Source organism: Triturus cristatus, chromosome 9 (assembly GCF_964204655.1).
Source record: "Triturus cristatus chromosome 9, aTriCri1.1, whole genome shotgun sequence".
NCBI lineage: Eukaryota > Metazoa > Chordata > Amphibia > Caudata > Salamandridae > Triturus > Triturus cristatus.
The window spans coordinates 230,909,284-230,931,944 of NC_140592.1; the positions used below are offsets into that span (position 1 = coordinate 230,909,284).

A 22,661-nucleotide genomic window follows, 5' to 3' on the forward strand; every position below is an offset into this window, starting at 1 on the left:
TGTACATATAGGAAATATATCAAATTGTCTTTCCCCTTTCCCATTAGAAAATCTACTGAAGTTGGAGAAAAAATACGGACAGGTGAGTGCATTAGGCCTCACGGCTTGGGTTGCATGTAGCACATGCACTGTTACACGGCAGGGACCTTAAGAATAAGGCACAGAAACATAACGCCCTGACGAAGGACCACAGACCCGACCGGGCTACCTATATGGGCCGAAACATGTTGGCAATCAATTGAGGGTACATTTGAACATAATTAAGTTCAAAACAACCCCAAAATATAGTTTTTATTGATACCATGAGTACCCTAGAATAAAGGATTCAGGAGGGGTATACTCATAGGTATTTTTAACTTAATCCTAAGCACTCCCATAACATCTATGGTTGAGTCCGCCCAGAGAGTACCATCTTCTCTGGGTGTGGAGTATTTGCCTATGATGAAGCATGTCACTATTATGTGAGTGAGGCTTTTACTTCAATATCTTTGATATTCCACCTGACAAGTAGGTAACTGAATAATATCCTAATACATCCTTAGAGCAGGTTGTTCTACCAGTCTAACAGTAGTTGCTGATTGTGAAAAAAAGTTGCAAATGAAGCAATAAAATATTAGCACAACAATAAAAGAAATAGAGAAAGTTAGACGAAGACCGAAGAATTACCATCTGCATTCTCTCAGGTAAACTCACTTGCACAAATCTTGTAAAGAGAGAGTCCAGCTCCTCTGCATATGGCTTCATGACTGATGGGATGAGGCGAAGCCAGCATTCAGTGAAAGGTGTCAACCCCAATATGCTGGGCTCCAAATAAACCATACCACAGCGTGAGACAGTGGCGGGAGAAGCCACAGCCAGGTCTGCCACCTCAAACATCATTGTCATCGACTGTGAAGGAAAAACAACACATGCTTCTTACCAAACAGTGTAAAATCACATATAATTACAATTAACTTGCACTGTTTTACATAAATGCAGGGGTACATCAAAAACAGTAGAATATTTACACATTTCAGGTCGAAAAGTGGCAATATTTAGTTGACAATGAAGGGAGGATTCTGAGGGACATTTTATAAGGGTGCCAGGTGGATTTGGAAAGTGAGAAATTAAAAAAAAGTGGGAGGAAACTGCTGTATAAGACGGGAAAAAGTCAAAGGGGAATAAATGGGCAAGATTTGGTTAAAAGACATATGTAGTATTAGGCACCAGCAATCAGTAATTTCTTGTGCTGTGTGAAATGGACTGTAGAGGCCACGGTGAAAATGCCTTCTGTGAATGTCCAAGAAGGGACTGGTACCAAAGGGGACTGTCTTATTTAGTTAAGAGGGGATAGTTAACAGGTACACTCACTTATTAGGCATTGTATGTTGCCTCCAAGCTCTAGGATCTAGCAGACAATGAAGGGAGGATTCTGAGGGACATTTTATAAGGGTGCCAGGTGGATTTGGAAAGTGAGAAATTAAAAAAAAGTGGGAGGAAACTGCTGTATAAGACGGGAAAAAGTCAAAGGGGAATAAATGGGCAAGATTTGGTTAAAAGACATATGTAGTATTAGGCACCAGCAATCAGTAATTTCTTGTGCTGTGTGAAATGGACTGTAGAGGCCACGGTGAAAATGCCTTCTGTGAATGTCCAAGAAGGGACTGGTACCAAAGGGGACTGTCTTATTTAGTTAAGAGGGGATAGTTAACAGGTACACTCACTTATTAGGCATTGTATGTTGCCTCCAAGCTCTAGGATCTAGCAGATACATTTATAAGTACATTGGGATTAAAAGTGCCGCTGTACTGCATGACTTGTTCATGCCTGAATCTGTTTGAATGGTAGTAAAGAGGGATACTCACGCTTTGGAACTCTGCCAAAAAGGCTTACAGCATCCTAGGTTTATTAACCTCCATAGACAATTCCTACAGAAGATCATTGTCCATATACTAAATACCTACCTTTAGGGTTCTGCTTGCTTGGATTCTCCAAGACCTGGTCCCACTTCTTCAGTAAATGAGAACTGCACTGTGAACTGCACAATTTGAAAACACCCTATATACTACATAAGCATTACTCAAATCATATCTATCATGGCTTCAAGATCAAAATGGCATCTTGATTAGAACCACACCATGCTTCTAGATATTCTTTTCCTCTTCTTTGAGTAAATAAAAGAAAGGAGAAATCAGAGACATGTATGATGTCATTTCTGGAATCTGTGTTAATTTCTTCGAAAACAAGCGTCTCATATCTTACCACTGTTTCTGAAATAAAGTTGCTGAAGATTATGCTCAATCCTGCCCAGATTCTACAGTCATTTATACTTACGAGGAGTTAGTTGAATGTCCATTATATACCGTATGTCCAGGCACATTGTCTGCGCTCAAAGTAAAGAGGCTGAGGAATCAACATTACAATTCCCTTGTGGTTTAAGCTCTCCTAATTTGGGCATAGTTCTCACATTCACAGAAGGTTTTTAAGCACCATTGGAGTTCTTATGAAAAGACTAGAGGTGTTTCAAGTTTTTGACCAAGCTTTAAATTCGGTGCCTGTAGTCCATTTTTGCAGCAACTAAGCCTATCGTGACTCAAATCTATGCTAAAGCTCCAATGACTACTTCAAATTATATATTAAAATAATCAAAGGGTTAAAAATTCAAATGTTAAAATACTAATACAAAAAAATCAGGAACAGTTGGAATTTTCTGCAACACTAAGTAAAATAAAAACAGTACTTTTTTCTGACCCTTGACTAGGCTGAACCCACACCAAACATTGCATCAGTCTATGTTCCCAGTCTATCACATCTCTCTTCATTGCTAACTATTCCTCACTATTAGACAGCTACCAGTATGTCCTTCCCCTTCAAGAAAAAATGTTGTGGACATTTTTACATACTGGCTCTAGAAGTGTTAATGGCTCCATTTATACTGTGGGTTAGGGGTGTAGCAGCTTCCTTCTGCCAGTTGGATTTCTGTTTTTTAAGACAAACTGCCAGATAGGTGTTTGTCTCTAGGGGTGCAGGTTCCCCCGGGGAGTTTTTGCCCAGGGGACATTTTTTTATTTTTCTCTGTATACCGGTCAGGAAAAAATAAAGGCTTACTTGATGTCCTAGATAGGCTGCGCTTCCCAACTCCATGCTATCTAACCATCCAGCACCAGTGAGGGGTTTTCCAGCTGTAGCCACTTGTTACTTTTACATCTGTAACACAGTGCTACGAAGTGCTTCTCCTCCTCTACATGACCAAGAGGAGCCCTGAGCTGAGTAGGCAGGTCAGGGACCCATGACTACTCAACTCTAAATTAACTTCTAAATCTCCTTACACCTTTTAAATCGGTTTCCTTGGGCTTCTTTGTTTGGTGTTCTTTCTCTGTTCCAGAGCATCCCCTACTCAGAAAGAGGGATGATCCCTTTGGAGTGATGGGTTATATAATGGCCCATTCTGCAGTGGTTAATGCCATCATCATTTCTGTATAAGAAGGCAAACGTGTCCTTCCACTGCCTACATGCCCTGAAGGTACTTTTTTATTATTTGCTTTCGAGCACTCCATGCAAGTGCATCTGTAGGACGTCTTCTCTTCCCCCCTGGGCTCTTCCCACATCGTTCCTTCCAGACCTGATGTCCTTGTTCATGCTTATATCAATTTGTGCCTTAAAGAACAAGGTACTTACCTCAGTAACGCATTATCTGGTAGAGACTCTATCTAGCTGCAGATTCCTTACCTTTGAATTTCCCAGGCGTCAGGCTGGAACCGGAAACTTTTGCTGAGCAATACCCCTTGCGCGCGACCTCGGGTGGCTCCATTTGGCTCCGCGTGATGTCGATGGCGTTGGTAGCGTCAGTTATGACATCACGGTGCCTACATAGGCACCACCCAGGCACGCGGACGTCAGTACTTTTCGTTTTTCCACACCAGAAGTGCAGAACCACTCAGTGACTGACAAAAACGTTTGCAAAACTAGGGCCCAGAAAGGTGAGAAACTCTAGAGCTATAACATCAGTCCGCATAGCGTGGAGGCATGGGTGGGGCTGTAAGGAATCTACAGCTAGACAGAGTCTCTACCAGACAATGCATTACCGAAGGTAAGTAGCTTGTTCATCTGATAGAGACTTCTAGCTGCAGATTCCTTACCTTTGAATCAGATACCCAAGCCATACCATCCCGACAATGGGTGGCGGACTCATGGTCAAGACTAAAAAGTCTTGCAGGACTGAGCAGGCAAAGTGCCCATTCCTGCACAGTTGACCATCAAGGCAATAATTTGCGAACGTGTGCAATGACGCCCACGTCGCTGCCTGACAGATGTCTTGGAGTGGGACACCCCGAGCCAAGGCCGTAGTCGCAGCCTTTCCCCTGGTGGAATGGGTCCTCAAACCCTCAGGGGGCTGCTTCTTTGCCAAGGCATAATAGATTTTAATGCAGAGAACAACCCATCATGATGGTTCTCTCCTGCACTGCCTTTCCCTTCTTTGCCCCCACATACCCCACAAAGAGTTGGTCATCCACCCGGAACTCTCTTGTGCGGTCAAGGTAGAACGACAACGCTCTTTTTGGGTCCAGTCAGTGGAGACGCTCCTCTTCCTTAGAAGGATGTGGGGGAGCAAAGAAGGTGGGCAAAGTAATGGACTGACCCAGATGGAATGGGGTCACAGCCTTTGGTAAAAAAAAGCACTGGTGCAAAGCACCACCTTGTCTGGAAAGGAGATAAGATAAGGAGGCGAGCTGGATAACGCCTGCAACTCACTCACCCTCCGGGCCGATGTAATCGCCTCTAAGAAGGCTGATTTGATGGACAACAGCCGGAGGGGACAATAGTGGAAAGGCTCGAAAGAAGTACACATCAGATAAGTGAGGACCAAATTAAGGTCCCACTGTGGCATAACAAAGGGCGTGGGTGGAAAAAAGTGAACCAGCCCTTTCAGAAATCTATTTACAATAGGAGATTTAAAGAGGGAAGGCTGGTCTGGCAGCCGCAAGAAAATGCTGACAGAGCAGAAAGGTAACCCTTGAGAGTTCCCAAAACAGAGCCCTGCTGGGCAAGGGTAAGAATGAACAAAAGGACAGTAGAAAGAGGAGCAGTAAGAGGGTCAATAGACCTTTCTGTACAATATAATACAAATAAATGCCAACGGCAGGTGTATACCGACTTAGTGGAGGGTCGCCTGGCCGCTAGAATAACATTACAAACTTCGGGAGGAAGGTCAAAAACCATCAACTACCGCCGCTCAATCAACACGCATGGAGGCGCAGAGCTGACAGGTTCGGGTGGAGAACCCTCCCCTGCTGCTGCGACAGAAGATCCTCCCGAAGGTGCAGCCTGATCGGAGGATCGACACTCATGCTCAGAAGCTCTGGATACCAGACTCTCCTTGCCCAGTCCGGCGACACAAGGATGACTTGGGCCCTGTCGCTCCTGATCTTCTTCAGAACCCTGGGCAGGAGTGGTATGGGCGGAAAGGTGTACAATAGGCCTGAGCTCCACTCATGATGAAACGCGTAAACGAGCGAAAGCCGCCTTGGAAACTCTTGCCCGCAGTACTGCTGACATTGCGCGTTCTCTTCGGAGGCAAAGAAATCTAACCAAGGTTCTCCCCACTGCTGAAAGAGACCTTGCGCCACCTCCGACTGGAGACGGCATTCGTAATCTGCTAGGTATAGACGGCTGAGATCGTTTGCCTTGGCGTTCAGAGAACCTGCCAGATGTTGAACCACCAGGGTTATGCCCTGCTGTTCCAGTCATGCCCAGAGACGCAGGACTTCTCGACAAAGGGTCCATGACCCCACCCGCCTTGCTTTTTGCAGTACCACATGGCAGTGTTGTTGTCCGTGAACACCGGCACCAACTTCCCCTTGACAAAGGGAAGAAATGCTTTCAATGCCAATCAAATGGCTTGGAGCTCTAACAAGTTTATGTGGAGCACCGCCTCTGCCGGAGACTAGTGACCCCTGATCTCCATCTCTCACAAGTATCCGTCCCATCCCAGAAGGGACGCATCCGTCACAATTGTGAAATCTGGTTGGGGAAGGGAGAGAAGTCTGCCTTTGACCCAATCTCGGTTCGTTAACCACCACTGCGGATCCTTTGCAGTTCCTTCCGAGATCTGAACCACGTCGGTGAGATTTACCTGGTGCTGTGCCCATCGGAACTTCAAGTCCCACTGCAGAGTCCGTATATGCCATTTCGCTTGTCTTACCAAAAAGATACAGGAGGCCATGAGGCCCAACAGCCTCAGAGTCAACCTCACCGAAATCCAGAATAGAGGCTGAAATATCGGAATCATAACTTGAATATCCTGGACTCGCTGCTCGGGAGGATAAGCCCGAATCTGCACTGTGTCCAGAACAGCTCCGATGAAAGGGAGTGTCTGAGAAGAAGTCAGGTGTGACTTCGGCCCATTTATAGAGAGCCCCAGCGAATGTAGGAGGTCCGCCAAAGTCTGAAGGTGGGAGACGCCTGACTTGGGCGAGGACGCCTTCAACAACCAGTCGTCGAGGTAGAGGAAGACTGAAACCCCTAACCTGCGCAGATGTGCTGCAACCACCGCCATCACCTTGGTGAACATCCGAAGGGCACTGGTTAGGTCGAAGGGGAGCATGGTAAACTGAAAGTGCTCGTGGCCTACCTTGAACCGCAGTTAACGTCTGTGGCCCGGCAGGATGGGAATGTGAAAATATGGATCCTGCAGGTTCAATGCAACCATCCAGTCTCCTCGGTCTAAGGCAGACAAGACCTGAGCCAATGTGAGCATTTTTAATTTCTCCTTTTTGAGGAAGAGTTTGATGGTCCAAAGATCCAAAATGAGCCGAAGCCCCTTGTACTTCTTCGGAATCAGAAAGTAGCGGGAATAACGGCCACTGCCTTATTGTGAAACTGGAACCCTTTGTATAGCTCCTTTGGTCAAAAGAGCTGTAACTTTCTCTTGGAGCAGCTTTAAGTGATCCTCTGCCAGCCGTTCCTGACTCTGCAGAATAGTAGGAGGAAAAGAAAGGAAAGGAAGAGAATAGCCCTCCTGGACGATCTGCAAGACCCACTTTTCTTTTGTAATAGATCTCCAGCAGGGGAGATGATGATGAATTCTCCCACCCACTGGAGTAGTCTGGTCCTGCAGAATCAGCCTAGGAGTGCTTGGAGGCTGCGGCTGCTGGGGGCAGTGTGGTAGACGACTTCTGGCCTCCAGTCCGAGGACGGAATGTACCGCGTCCACATCCAAGCGCAGCTTAAGCAGTCTGTGCGGAACGGTGGCTAGGATAGGGTTGAGGTGGCTGGAAACCCCTTCCGTTGCCACAAGAGGGGCGAAAGCAAGACTGGCCACGAGGAGTGGAGGAGAGGCCCAAGGGTCTGGCGGTAGCTCAAGAGTCCTTGAACCTGACCAGGGCAGAGTCTGCCTTTTCCCCAAAAAGGCAGGTTCCATCAAAGGGCATGTCCATCAAATTGGCTTGGACAGCCCCCGATAAGGCAGTTGTACGAAGCCAGGCGTGGCGCCTCAAGGCCACTGTCGTTGAAATAGACCTGCCCAGCGAATCGGTCGTATCCAAGCCACACCGTATGGTGAATTTTGCCGCATCTCTCCCGTCCTTGATAGTCTGGGAGAGCACAGCCCGGGCATCCTCTAGGACATGTGGCAGCACCTGCACAACCGTCTCCCAAAGAGAGTGGGAGAAACGGGCCAATAAGCATGCGGTATTCACCGACCGCAATGCCAGACTCGAGAAAGAAAACATCTTCTTCCCAAATGAGTCCAGTCTCTTGGATTCCCTATCCGGAGGGGCGGAAGGGAATGCGCCCTGGGAAGTAGATGCTTGGACCACCAAACTTTCTGTGGTGGAGTGTAGGCTGAGGATCTTTGGGTCGCCCGGTGCTGGGCGATGGCGGCGTGCAACCATCCTGTTCACAGGAGCCCCTATGCGAGGCTTGGACCAAGTTCCTAGTAGGATGTCCGTAAGTGCCTCATTAAAGGGCAAAAGAGGTTCAGAGGTGGAAGCTCCAGGTTTAAGCACTTTGGTCAGGAGATTAGTCCTGACCTGCACTGAGGGCAGTTCCAGTCCAAGGTCCTCAGCTGCCCTCTTAACCACCATAGCATAGGACACCCCCTCCTCCGTAGCCACTGTAGGTGGAGAGAGCATGCCAGAGTCTGGGGAAGTATCCAGACCACTGGCTTCCCCAAGTTCCCTTTACCAGTCCATTGTCTCCTCAGAGACATCCTGGTTCTCGATAGGGTCTCCAGACTCCTCTCATTCCTCTCCTGAGCCTAGCACATCCACAAAGCGCTCAGGCGACAACATAGAAACCCATGGTTCTGTCAACGTCAGAATCGGTGCCATACAATGCCGTTCCGGCTCCGTGTCGTGGGGAATGAGGATGGGACTTGCGCCACCGACAGCCGCCACCGACGCCACTGGCACCGACATCAGGTTCAACACCGGGGAGGCCATGCTGGTACGACCGGCATCAAACTGGATCTGAGATCAGATCCCTGAGGCCCCACCGGCGCCGTGGCCGCAGCCGACAGCTTTGAACCCGATGGGGCCACATCCGACCCCGCAGCGCCGAGGGATCACCAATGGGGTCATTCCACTCAAATACGCGGTGTATGGCCTCCTATAAATCCCTAATTTGAGCGGGAGTCACTCCAGCAATGGAGGGAGGCGCAAAGTAGACTCTGGCTCTGGCTTCGCAGAACCGTGCTTAGAGCGTTGGTGCTCCTTACCTCTTTCAACGATGGACGCCAGTTGAGGTGAAGTTGAAGTCCGCTTGGACTTCTTCTTCTTCTTGTGCCTCTTCCCCGGATGTGCAGATGACCTTGAATGGGAGGAAGAGGACTTAGGGCTCTGTGAGCAATCCCGCAACCTCCTCTTCTTTGAACAGGATCGTGACCTCCTTGGAGTGTCGCTCAACGGTGTCGACTGCCGGGTCACGAGCAACTTCAATGCCCGCTCCCTCAATGTCTTCGGAGCCATCACCCAGCAGTCTAAACACGACTTCGAATCGTGGTCGCGTTCAAGACACCAAAAATATCGACAAAAGTCGAGAAAAAACAGCCAAAAAGCGGCAGAGGGGTAGCTCTTCCCGGATCGGCGCTTAACTGGCACGGAAAGAAAAGAACTGAGGTCCGTGCGCCTGGGTGGCGCCTATGTAGGCACTGTGACATCATAACCAATGCTACCGACGCCATCAACGCCACACAGAGCCGAATGGAGCCACTCAACGTCACGCCAAGGGGTATTGCTCAGCAAAAGTTTCCAGATCCAACCTGACGCCTGGGAAATTCAAAGGTAAGGAATCTGCAGCTAGTAGTCTCTATCAGATATGTGCATATATCAGAGCGTGAACTAAATGTACTAAGTTTCCTGCTCATGACCTGCTGGAATATGCTTCTTTACCACCAAACTAATAATGAAGGCAAGTTCAATTGGCCTTACCAATGCCTTAAAAAAAAAAAAAAAAAATTGGTCCCGTGCACAATTTAACCTGTGACGTACTGATGCACATGTACGGCAACTCTAACACTGAGGTTTTGCCGGGTGAGCAAGTGATGTTTAGAGCGCAGTATAATCCGCCATTTTAGCATCTTCAACCCTCACTTTAAGACCGGTGCTAAATACCAACTGCCCACCAATGATGGGGAAGGAAACCCAGCGCTGACGGTAGGGCTGCAGCATAGCCATGAAACAAAAAGATTGTGCTTTAAAATGCACCGTTTTTCAGTTTGCTACATGTTTTGTTGTACTGCATTAATCTATATGTAGTGCACACAATGTATTTTTCCTTCTCTTCTCCCTCATTGTTAGGTTAACCGAATATGCTGCTTTAAACAGATATAATCTTATAATCACTCTTTTGCTTCATTTCGTGCCACCCCCTGAACACAGCTTAGAGGACTGGAAAGATCTTTGCTTTCTGGTAACCAAAGAGCTCAACAATTTATATATATTAAGCACGTAGGCCAGAGGTAGGAAACATCTTGGGGTCCCAAATACTTCAGTTTATTGTTTGAGACTTCAAAAAATGTTATCATCAATATAAACCCATTTTAAGAGTCATAAACTTTTATCTACTGCTAAAGTGGGTTTCTGAATGGTTACCAAACCACAACTTAAAAAGGATATGTTGTGATTGTCACTTTCAAATTACAACTTAGTGACATATATGTCAATGGTTTGTTACTAGGATTCCAGTCACAAACCATTAAAAAATGTTTCCGACTCCCAAGTTGAGGTGGTAACTTATTTGAAAAAGTGAAGGGATCCTCTTTGGACCCCTTCCACTTGGTGAAGTGTAGTAAACCTTTTAGGGTGAGTAGGAAAGGATCTCTAGGACCACTGCCAACTCTCTCTGTAACTTAAAAAAAAAACTTTTTTTTTTAAACAGTCTCATTTCATTTACGGAAGCTGGGCTATTTTAAAATAACAAGCATTGTCAACACCAATAGGTTTCGCCTATACAAAATCTATTGGCTTTGTCATTGTCCGTGTGATAGGGTTTTTTTTTTACTTTAAGTTGTATTGCACAGCAACTGCTCTGTCAATGTGTTTTTACATATTGCAAAGTCAATAGAATTCGCTTAGGCGAAACCTATTAGCTTTGCCATGTATATTAAAGGAACAAGGGATTTTTTTAAATCTGATCCTGCAACTGATCAAAGAAAATGAATGCCGCTCTATAAGGAGACTAAAGCCAAACAAATAAAAACTTTTGGTTCAAAAACATTGTGTCTCTGTTCAAAACACAGCAGACAAATATCAGCCAGCATATTGCTTTGTTCTCGCTCTCTTTGCCTACCTCAGCACTTTTACTTCCATAAGAGTTTGTTTTCAAAATTTTTATTTGACACCAATGATAGAAAACTAGACAACATCCTAATGCTCTTAATTTAACTTTACTTGGCATGCATGTAATAATATGGATATTGATGCGTTTATAGATAAAAATGAACTATCATCCATATTAATAGAACTGCAAGTATGTAGTCAGGCAGGCCCTGCGACCTAGACCCAGGATTACGGATTGATGGGTCACCCGTGGGAGGGTGCATAGCTGGCAGGCAAACACTTGGGCAGGAAACTCTTGATCAATCCCACAATTAGGCGCAGCGACATTACAATGGTCAAGGGAGATTGTCCCAATAAAGCATACATGGCCGGAGGGGGCACTGGCACTTCTAAAAACACCATAAATTCAGATGCCACATGAGTTAGGAACACATAGCCAATCAGGACCTAGCATACATAGTGATAACGCACTCCCCATGGCGGAAATCTGGACACATTTCCCACTGACCATACTGTTTCCATGCAAGGCGAGACCCACCTGTAGTAACCATTTGACCATTCATTTAAGACTCTAAGGAAGCAACTAACATTCCTCACCATATATGGTGCGCCGGAACCTTTTGTTGCTTGTTGTTATTTTTTTTATATAAGAAGAGCACAGACCTGATGTAAATTGAGACACTCCTCCGCTCTAGTGCCTGTAACGGTTTTCCCGGCAAACTGTTTAATTAAACAAACTGTTACTGTTTTGCCAAACGCCTCTTGTCTTCTGTTTTTTAAGGAATTCCAATTCAAACAACACATAGACCCCCCTGTATTGACCCACCCCATATATAGATAGGCCAACACCTTAAAGAACATCCAGCCTCATCACTGTTCATGCTCAAAATGTGTTCTACTATTACATGCCTGAGTGTAAGTTGTGGACAAGACATCTGCTGCAGACAAGTCACTGAAAGGCATCACGAATAGGAAAGTTTAGGGTCGGGTCGCATGCGGGTACTGACAGACCATGTGACCTTGTGAGAAATGAGAGAAGGCCACAGCTATGGGCAAGGACGCACTATTACTGATTACAGCAGAGTTGCTTGTTCTCGAAATAACACATGCTCTAATATCAAATAGGGTGTCATTTTATGCACAGATGACCTCAGCAAGGGTTTTTTTATGTGTGTGCGTCTATAACACTTGTAGGACCATTCACATCTGACTAAGTCAATGAGCAGTGGCAGCGTGCCCTGCGCAAGCAGGGGCTGAGATTACGCAAAATTTGTCCTGGTACTAAACATATGAAAATGCTTTTAGCTCTTTGAACAACAGGGAATATGGTGCACACCTGGAGAGATGCATGCGGAGATTTGAGAATAATAAGTAGAGGAATGCTGAAAATAGTAATGAAAGTCGAGGACTGATGACAATGACGATCTGAATGGAGCAATTGTGGGACGGAATGATGCTTTAGGGAGAGAGCTGATACATCCTACTTGGTGTTTGTAGAGGTGTAGATTAATTGTGGGGAGTGATCAAAGGGAGTGATAAATTGAACTGTAGGAAGTAATAGCAAATAAATCCTCATGCTGGTTAACTTGATAGCTTTCTCTGAGTTATAAAAGGTGTTGGGAGGGTTTTACATGTGTTGGGAAAGAGGACAGAAGAAGAGTTAAGATATATTGGTTCTCACCTCACTCAGTTTGATGATCTCTCCGGAGCTAAGGCATAACTTCTTGTTATCATCCAGTACTGTATTCATATTTTCAATCCATACTGCATCTACTGGCCCATCAAACATATACCACTTCTTATCATGGTCTGCCGCAGCAGCCCCTCCACGGATAAGTGAGGAAAGGATCCCATCAGTCCTGTAAAAGTCAACAGTGGAATGGATTAATGACTCAGTTTAATACAATATGACTGTTTTTATATTTGTGATGTATATGTATTTGTTATGAGTATTATGACTGTAACATAATTAGAAGAAAGAAAAAGATTTGTATGCACTGCGATAGTTCTTACACTTGTGGCATATATGCATTTGTATATGTATACTTTGATGGTTTTTGGATAACTGGATAAAGTATTTCTGACTAGTGACCCAGCATTGGTGGGTACTTACTGGAAAGAAGTGTAGAATACATTATAAAATGTGTGTTATTTAGGCCAGAAAAAACGAATGTTATGTTCTCTTTCATTCACATTGAGGCACTCAAACTAAAACTGATCATCATCTGTATATGTCACTAACCTCAAGCATTTTTCCTTCATCTTCCTTCAACAGTACAGGATCATTTGTTGGTTATTTTTCACGTAGGTTCATCAGGACAGACCCCAGTTGCTGGCCATGCTGTGTAAAGGGAGACCTCAATTCCTTAACCTTTCTGGGGAATGGTGGAGATTGTTATGGTGCCTAGACATCCTCTTCTTATTCCTTGTTTGCACTGGTACCAATGTGAGACCAAGAATGAAATCCAGGACCCTCATGTGAAGGGAAGAACAAGTTACTTACTTTTGGTAATGCTCTTTCTGGACGAGCTGGTGTCAGTTGTTTCAAGACTTACGTGTCCTGCAGGTGCAGAGCCCCAAAAACAAATTAATAGACAGTGTGCACATTTCTAGACTTCGGACCTTATTAAGGGATAGAGGCCAACCATGAAATGGGGAGCATGGGAGGGTAGGAATGGTATCTGCAGCTAGATACTCTACCAGAAAGAGCATTACTGAAGGAAAGTAATTGTTTTGACAGAGACTTCTAGCTGCAGATTTCTCACCTCGTGAATTGATACCAAAACAATGCCTATTCTGAGGTGGGTTTGTAGATGGAATCAAGCCAGAAAGTCTTGCAGGACCGAGCAGGCAAAATGCCTTTCTTAGCGAACTTGACTGTACAGGCAATAGGGCTTTGGGAACGTATGGAGGGACTCCCATGTTCCACCTGGTAAAGGTCTAGGACAGGGACTCCGCTTGCAAGCCCAGTGATAGCAGCTTTGGCCCTGGTAAATGAGTATGCAGCCCTTTTGGAGGCTGTTTTTTTGCCATTGCATAGCAGATCTTAATGCAGAGCAGACTCCGTGGCCATTGGTACAATCTATGTAGAAGCTCAATTCTCTCTTGGGATCCATGCAATGAAATCTTTCCTCCTCCTAAGAGGGGTCAGGATGAATATAGAATGCTGGCAGGACATTGGTTTGACCAAAGGAGGAATAGCATCACAACTTTCAGCAGTAAGGACTAACGAGTCCACAGAACCAGTTTGTCTTGGAAGAAGAAAGTGTATAGTGCATTGACACAAATAGACTTACTCTCACTCACACCTTGTGCCAAGGTGATGGCAAAAGGTAACACAGTCTTAATAGTGAGGAGCCAGCAAGGAACAGCATTGAAGCGGTCCAAACGGAGTACACATCAGATAAATAAGTGTTAGGGCCAGATTAAGGTCCTCTTGGGGCATAACAAAAGGAGAAGGTGGAAACGTGTTGCAGCCCTTTTAAAAATTGCAACCACTGACTTAAACAATGGGGGTTGAACTGGTAACCTTCAGAAGGCAGAAAGGACCGAAGGATAACCCTTAACCATGCCCAAAGCAAAGCCTTGCTGTGCAAGAGACATAACAAATAAAAGAACATCCAATAGCTTGGCCTGGAGTGGATCAATTTGGTGTGTGCCAAAACAATCCACAAATCTGTCCCAACAATAGGCATATAGGGTTTTCATTGAGAGACCCCTGGCTGACAAGTTAGCATCTATCACCTACAGAGGAAGCCTCCGCCACTCAATCTCTAAGCATGAAGGTGGAGATAGTGAAGGCCGGGATGCAGAACCCTGCCCTGTTGCTGCGACAGCAGATCCTCTTGGAGGGGCAGCCTGATTGGAAGACACATGCTCAAGCCTAGGTTCTGGATACCAATATTTCCGTGCCCGATCCAGAGCCACCTGGATAACTTTTGCCTGGTTTGTCCTGATCTTCGTGAGAACTTGGGATAGGAGTAGGATAGGCAGAAAGGCATGCAGGAGTCTTGAATTCCTCTTGAGGTGGGACATGTCTCCAAGTGAGAGACAACTTGGAAACTCAACGTGCAGAAGTGCTGACATTGCGCATTCTCAGCAGTGGAAAACAGATAGAACAAAGGTTCTCCGCATTCGCAGAGACCTTACGCTACCTCTAGGTATACCTGTTATTCGTGATCCACTGGGCATTGACGGCTGAGTTTGTCTCAATGATCCTGCCAGGTGGTTGATCACCAGGAAAAATCCTTGATGGTCTAACCATTTCCAGAGGCACAAACCCTCCTGGAATAGGGTCTGTGACCCCCACCCTGCCTTGCCTCTTGCATGACCACATGGTGGTGGTGCGGTCTGTGAGCACTTGGACTAGCCTTCTCCTTCATGTTATATTAATTTAGATTTGTTGAGCGCTTAATACCCAAAAGGTCTCTAAGCGCTGTAAGAAGAGTAGCGTTGAATCCAAGCAATACAGTTACAGTTACGCCCAGGACAGCAGGATGACTTTTAACGCCAAGTGGATGGCTCTCAGTGTCAGAAAGTTGATGTGGAACCGGGAATCTGCCAGAGACAAGAGGCCTATGCTCTCCACTTCTCCCAGGTGAGCACCTTAACCCAGAAGCGATGCATCGGTCCCCACAGTAAGCTCTGATGGGGAGGGGAGAGGCGTCTGCCACTGAGCCAATCGCAGTCTAGTACCCACCACTGCAGATCTTTCACAGTCTCCTCCAAAATCTGAACATGGTCAGAGAGCTATCCTTGATTGTGACCCATTGAGACTTCAAATCTCATTGCAGAGGCTGTATATGCCATCTGGTGTCCTAAATCAGCAGGATAAAGGAGGACATCAGCTCCCACTAGCCTCACGGTCGACCTCACTGAAATCCAGGACTGAAGCTGAAAGATCTGTATCATAGCCTAAATGTCCTGGAATCTCTTTCCTAGTAGAAATCCTTGAAATGGAACTGTATCCAGAATGGCTATGATAAAGGGGAGCATCTAAGAAGCAGTCAGTTGTGACTTCCGCACATTGATAGTAAACCTCAAAGATGACAAGAGGTTTCTCGTAATCTGGAGGTGTTTGATGACTGCCTGGGGCAAGCCCACCTTCAACCGCCACTTGTCAAGGAAGAGGAAGACTGGCACCCCTGACCTCCGACGGTGTGCTTCCACCACCGCCATCACTTTGGTGAACACCCAAGAGGGGATGGTGACACTAAAAGGCAGCAGAGAGAACTGAAAATGCTCCTCTTCCACCACAAACTGCAGGTAGCAGCGCCGATGGGCCAGCAAGGAGGGAGGGAATATGGAAATAGGCGTCCTCCAGGTCCAATGCCACCATTCAGTTTCCAACGGCGACGGCAGACAAGGTGTGGGACAGGGTGAGCATTTTGAATTGTTCCTCCCAGAGGAAGGTGTTGGTCTAGAATAGACTGAAGACATCGGTCCTTGGGCACCAGAAAGTAGCAGGAATGATAACCACGCCCTACTTCTGGCACCATCACCCTTATGACAGCCCCTTTGGCAAAAGGGCTTGCATTTCCTGCCACAAAATGGAGCGCTGGTACTTCGTCCGTTGATATGAGGACAGTGGAAGGAACGATGGAAAAGAAAGAAATGGCAAGGCAATTCCCTTGAAAACAATCCGTATGACCAACCTGCCCGATGGGATCTCCTGACAGCCATATAAGAATGGATGGATTGTGCCTCCCACCTAGTAGCTGTATTCCTGCAAGGTCACACTAAAAAGATCTAACAGGAGCTGCCACGGGCTGTGGGGCTCGCTGACCTTGGCACTGGGGCAGTGGGCACCACAGACTTTACCGCGTAACTGTTGGATTTCCTGCGGGGGCTGGATGGTTTGGCTGTAAGGGGTGCCTCAGCCAAAGGAACGGTGGAACTGTTGCAGAAAGGCCCAGAGCGCAAGCACCACCCCAGCGCTCCATAAAGCACCCGAGAGCCGAATCAGCTTTCTTCCAGAACAGGCAGGTCCCATTAAAGGACATGTCCAACAAGGAGGACTGCACTTTGCCTACTTCCGTGATTAGGAGGTAAGATATAGGGCAAGCCCCTCCATAGAGACTTCCAAGGCTATAGCAGACAGCCAGAAGTAAGCAGCCAGAAAATCAGCAAGCAGTTGGAGAGAACACACAACCACCTACAAACCCAGTTGATCACACGGCAACAAATGGTGGCAAATGGCAACACTGATGCCTTTGTCCCATCTGATGGAATGTGTGGTGTCCAAGCTGTAACAAATCATGAGCTTGTCAGCACCACAACCATCTTGGATTGCCATAAAAAATCAACAGATGTGTGAATTTCCTTTCAACAAACAGCTAGGCTTTGTCTTGAGTGGTACTGTGAAAGAAAAGCTGGGCAGCCAGACCAGGGTGGTAGCACCTGGCAATCTGTCGGTTGACAGGGGAGCAGAGCAAGGTTTGGACCAAGCCCCAAATAAGGTATCCCTCAATGCCTCGTTAAAAGGAAGAAGGGGCTCGAAAGACATTTGCCCTGGTTGTAGGACTTCTGTCCAGAGATTAGTATTCACCTCCAAGGTGGGGCACTGGAGGTCACGTACTTCTTCCGCCCTATGCACCACCATTACATAATAAAGGAAAGAATAGTCCCTTGAGGGGGAAGTGTAAACCTCAACTTCCTCAGAAAGTAGTAATTAATCATTAAATAATTGGTCTTACTGAAAACAACACATAATTGTTCAACAAAAATAAAACTCATTGGTCTTTCATATTCAAGACGATTAAAGATAAGTTGGTGCTCTCAAATGACGCAACGGTGCAGTGAAAGTGAGGTAAGTGGGTATAAAGTGCGATAGTGCTATACAGTATATGTACATAAATAGTTACTGATTAAGAATGTAGTGGTGTTTGATACACACTCTGACAGAGTTAAAGGCTCCAATTTCACATAAAAACAGTACACTATTATTGTGTCAATTTTTTGACCCTGTGCGATCAATTGAGCAGGGTCGTCATCAGGACGAAGATTGGGAAAATCTATGGAGGAGAAACAACGTATCAGCTGGTTTATGATAGTCTATTTTGTTTTTTTTGACTAATGTGATGGGAGTGAGAGTTAAACTACCCATTGGTGGATATTCATGTAGAGAATGGCAATTAGTACATTCCAGAAGGATTCTGCCGCATCTGTCAGATCAGGTATGGCAAAATATTGTCTAAATCTGTGGTGAGAAATGTATTGGTTATGTACAGCGCGTGAAAGAGTCTCTACATACAAGCGCCTGATCAAGAATAAAACAGCTCTAGGGACTCACCCAATGTGTGAGACACCTTGCAAAAGTATGTGGACTCAGATTCGAGTGTAAAGTCAGACGAGGTTCGACCGTCATCGGAAAGGACAACTGAGGTCGGATCGTCAGTCGGCGTAGTCGGCCTTGATGTGTCCGAGGCCATAGTGGATTGCAGTATCAACAGGGGAGTCAGAACATGAGTCGGAGGTAAGGTAAGGGTGCAGGGTCCGGGAGACTCCAAAGGCGAACCCGCCCACGTCATCCCAGGTGGAAAGCTTCTCAGCTTGTTGAGGCCCAATGGAGTGCCAGAGGGAGTCAGCAGAGATCCAAAGATCCAGAGAATGGCTGAGCGGAACTCTTCTATCTGATGCAGCATAGGTAAATGCCCCAGAAACTCAGGCTGTTTGGGAACCATCTGCAGAAGCAGCTCCGAAGTTGGTCGACTTCGGGAATTTGGAAATAGAGCTGGACTTGAAACGGTCTTGTCACAGAGTCTTCTTATGCTTGCCAACATAGAGTTTTGCTTGCGTTCCCTGATGGCCTTTGGGTTTATTGATGCGCAGTCTTTTCAAGCCTTGGAGTCATGGGTTGGCCTCAGGCACCACAGGCAGACCTAATCGGGGTCTGTCCCAGACATTTGTTTGCAACAGTCCCAACAAGGCTTAAAACCTGTTGATTTAGGAGTGACATCACTTGTACACTGTAGAAATTTAGAGAAAAATCAAGGTAAATGTCTCTGAGATCCGAGCGGAAGCTCCGGATCTGCATCTGGATGAGAAGAAAGAAAAAAACTAGCATATGCACGTGGCATCTATTTAGGCCCCGCACATGATTTCTAGAATGGAACAGTGTCACTGTGGAACCGCAAGATGCAACCTTCTGGTGCGCAGAAGTACTGCTGAAAAGCTTACAGATCAAGACTGACTCCTGGAGAATATTCAAAAGGTGAGGAAACTGCGGATAGAAGTCTCTATCAGAATGAGCATATTCCAAGCTCACAGAGGTCTCTTGACCCTTTGAGGGCATGCCTGTCTAAGGGGCCATTCATTTCCTCTCTCTCAAAAGAGGAAATTCAACAAGATGCTGAGTCACACAGTGGACTTCACAGTGTCATGAATGACACCAAAGTACTTCATGCAGTGGTTTTGCATTTTGGCGTTATACATCACCTTCCTAAACCTGAATTTAACTCACACTTGTTGCGGAAGCTCTGAAAGCACAGGAAAGCTATAAAGAAAAATAGTATAGTAAATGTTGATGATCACTTGAACCCATAGGCATGGCTTCAAGTGCATTTTGAAGTCCTCACACCTGTACTCAGAAAATGGAATAAAATGGTTTGGATGGTGAGTTCTACGTCATCACATTCAGCCCACATGAGACATGATTGATGCAACATGATGCAATGACCGCATGTAAAATATGGGATTTTCCAAATTTAATGAATCTGCAGATGCCATAGTATCCATTGTACTCTCATTTATCAAGGCATGTTTTACACACTTCCCGGAAATCTGACTCAGGTATCTGGACTTATAGCATTGGCATATTATGCTATCTGCAGCATGACCATTTTATTTAAACATTCTTGGATCATTATTTTTGATGCAGCTTTCTATGATTGTTCTATCCCTTAAACATTCACTCTCTCCTTGCCCATACCCGGAAGTTATTCCACCCTTAACAAGATATTTTTCTGCAGGGCCTATGCCAACAAGGCCTGAGCTTTCTGTGACGGGATCAAATAAAAATTTTTTCCTAGTGTCAGATAATACAAACGTGCTTGTTTTGTGTGTTTGCTTTTAATATCTTGCTTTTAGAAAAGCAGGCTTACTGCACTAGGCTCCTATAAACTGAGTGAACATGGAGTACCTCTGTGAACAGGGTCTCTGCATGCACCCATCTCTAGAGACTTATGTCATAGCTATCACTTAAGCAAGAAGGAAATCAAAACCCTTTATGAAATGAATTATTTCTGTGAGTCCACGAATGTAAGGATGAAACTGAATTGAGAAAAACTAGTGCTAGACATGTCCACATGCTTTAGGTTTATTAAGTTGAGGCATGCATGGATGTGCATGTTACACTGGAAAAATGTAGGAGTTTATGATATGGAGGGTAGAATTGACAGGACTCATCCAAAATTGCAAGCCAGTAATGTCAGACTGAAACACATTTGTCAGTATGTGGTTCATGACTTCTTACAGGAAATTTGTGTATGAGAGTAATGTGATACAAATTGTTTCTCTGGCATGTGGAATTGGACAGGGCTTTGGTTGTCAGCTCAAGGAACATGAAATCTAGATTATTCAATTGTTGCCCCAATGTCAGATCTCAGCATGTCTCATCTATGTCATCCCCTGCCTCAGCCCATATGTGCAATTTGGAAAAACAAAATCGGAATTACCGGAAAATTGTGGTTTCAGGCACTGCTATTAATCAGTGGTTGGCAGATAGACAGCGGGGCACTGACACGGAAGGGTATATTCAATACATTCATAAATACTAAATATCTCTGCCCATTAGTCAAATCCTGGATCATCTATAATGCGTTTATCCTCTTTTGAGAACGGATTCAGGATTGTACATATGTCTTCCAATCTTCACCCATTATTCTCATGTTGCCACAAGTTACTTCTCTATAGTCATTGGAGGCAATCTTCTCACCTGTCTCCTCTAGGTCAGTTTCTTCTTCTTCCTCATGTGACTGGTGAAGAAGTGATTGTCACTATATGCACAGCTAAAGTGGTAAGCAAAGGGCATTTAAGGAGATTGGAATATTTTTTCTAGGAGGCTAGCAGCTCCTGCTTAACCTATGCTTGGCTATAGTGGTATTCCATTAATAAATTAAGGGTTAATGCAACTCTTCAAAACGGCACACTATCTTTACATTTGCCAAATTATGAGATAGGAGATTTCCATAAACTTCCTTCAAAGTTTTGCAAGGCTCACAGTGACTGTGTTTCCTTCACAATTTCTTCTGCATCTAATATGCTCCGGGAACTCTTTAAACCAGTGTTTCCCAAACTGGGGTCCGAGGACCCCCAGGGGTCCGTGGCACATTCTCAGGGGGTCCGCAGGTAGCAGTTTTAAAAACACTGCAAAGTTCATTGTAAAATTTGCAGTTTTCCAGCAACTATAAAAGTGTCAAGAAAATGCCAGTGATTAATGTACCTGCTGTAGAGAGATGAGAGTTTTGTCCAGTGGCATCTTTGACTTATCTAATGTGACACAGAGGATATACTTACTGCAAAGAACGTGTACAATGCATTTTAAAAAACAGTATTTTATGTGCATAGGTCAGTGGGTTACTGATTTTGTCAGAAAGATTTTTTTGTTACTGTGCAGTTCATAAGTGACAATCGTAATCTAGCACAGTGACCTATAAACTGTCATCAAAGAGCTGCTTGCAAACTGCATAGTAAAAGTTAGTAACATATGTTTATTCCCAGTCTATCATTATCCTGATGCTGCTAAAAAGGTTTATTAGGGTGGAAATACATTTTTCTTGTTAAAGTCAATGCTAACCACTGTGTTATGTTCTGAATCCTGAGTTTGTGCTTCTCCAGACCAAGCACTCTTTACCCAGTATGAATGACATGTGAATCCTACACCTTGTAGTCTCCTTTTCCTTATGTAATATTTTCTATACACTGATTTACACGTATGATTCATTATCTCTATATGTGTGTGATGTAAAGTGCTCTGACATCCTACAATGGTATGAGAGATGCTAAAACAAATGAAATACATGTGACAGCGGGGATATGGGGAGATGAGAGGCACTGTTGGAGGGTGATAATAAGCGAATCATTGAAGAACCCCAACAAAGATTGTTGTATTGTGGTGCATAGTAAGGTCTTTAGTTACTATTCTTTAAAAGCTAATACAATTCATTATATAATGATAAATGTGTTGTAGACAACACCATTGTTTCCTAAATTGTTTTGGGGGGAGAGCCTCCCAAAGCCCACTTTGTAGTGGTGAGGCTCCTTCACTGTACTTTGTGTGCACCGTATAGGGACTGGTCTGAAAACATTTGCCAGGGCTGCTTTGAGTTTCCAGTCAGGCCCTGGCAGGAGCAGGAGCCTCGTACTGCAAAATAAAACCAACCATTCAAAAGTTAGTCACGGAGATGCAGCACCAACCGTCCCATTGAAAGTTTCCATTTCTTTGCAAATTCTTTCAATATAAAATTCGAAAGGGGATATTTACAACAGAATTGGCGGATCGTGTCATTAGTCTCCTTGGCTTAACAACACACTCCGCCACTTCAGGGCTGCACCATATTTACAAGAATATGGTGCAGCCTTGCGTGTTCCCCTGCGCTGGCACTACACTTCCTGCACATGAACAGTTTTGAAATGCCGTTTTGTCACCTCTATGTGTGCTGCCTAATGCAGCACACATGGAATTTACAAAACGTCATTTTTATTAAAGATTGTTTATGTGCAGGAAGGGTCACCTTCCTGAACATAAACAATCCAAGGTGTTTTGCTTTTTCCGTGGGAAAAAGCAAAAATGAGAAGAAATAAGGCATTTCTCCTCGTTTCGCCAAGTTAAGACCAGGTTTTTCATGGTCTTAATTTAGGTGCTGTCTCCTATTTAAGCTGCCCTTGTAAATAGAGGGCAGCGTC

At 45.1% G+C, this 22,661-nt stretch overlaps 1 protein-coding gene across 1 annotated transcript in view; it reads right to left on the minus strand.

Moving 5' to 3' along the window:
* Positions 1-22,661, minus strand: part of DNAH1 (dynein axonemal heavy chain 1) — a 1,256,292-nt gene that overhangs the window by 541,676 nt on the left and 691,955 nt on the right. Inside the window, exons 37-38 of the mRNA XM_085624793.1 lie at positions 12,439-12,616; positions 694-888 (exon numbers count right to left, since the gene is read on the minus strand). Coding sequence (XP_085480919.1) covers positions 694-888; positions 12,439-12,616 — 373 coding nt within the window. The remainder of the gene's footprint in view (positions 1-693; positions 889-12,438; positions 12,617-22,661) is intronic.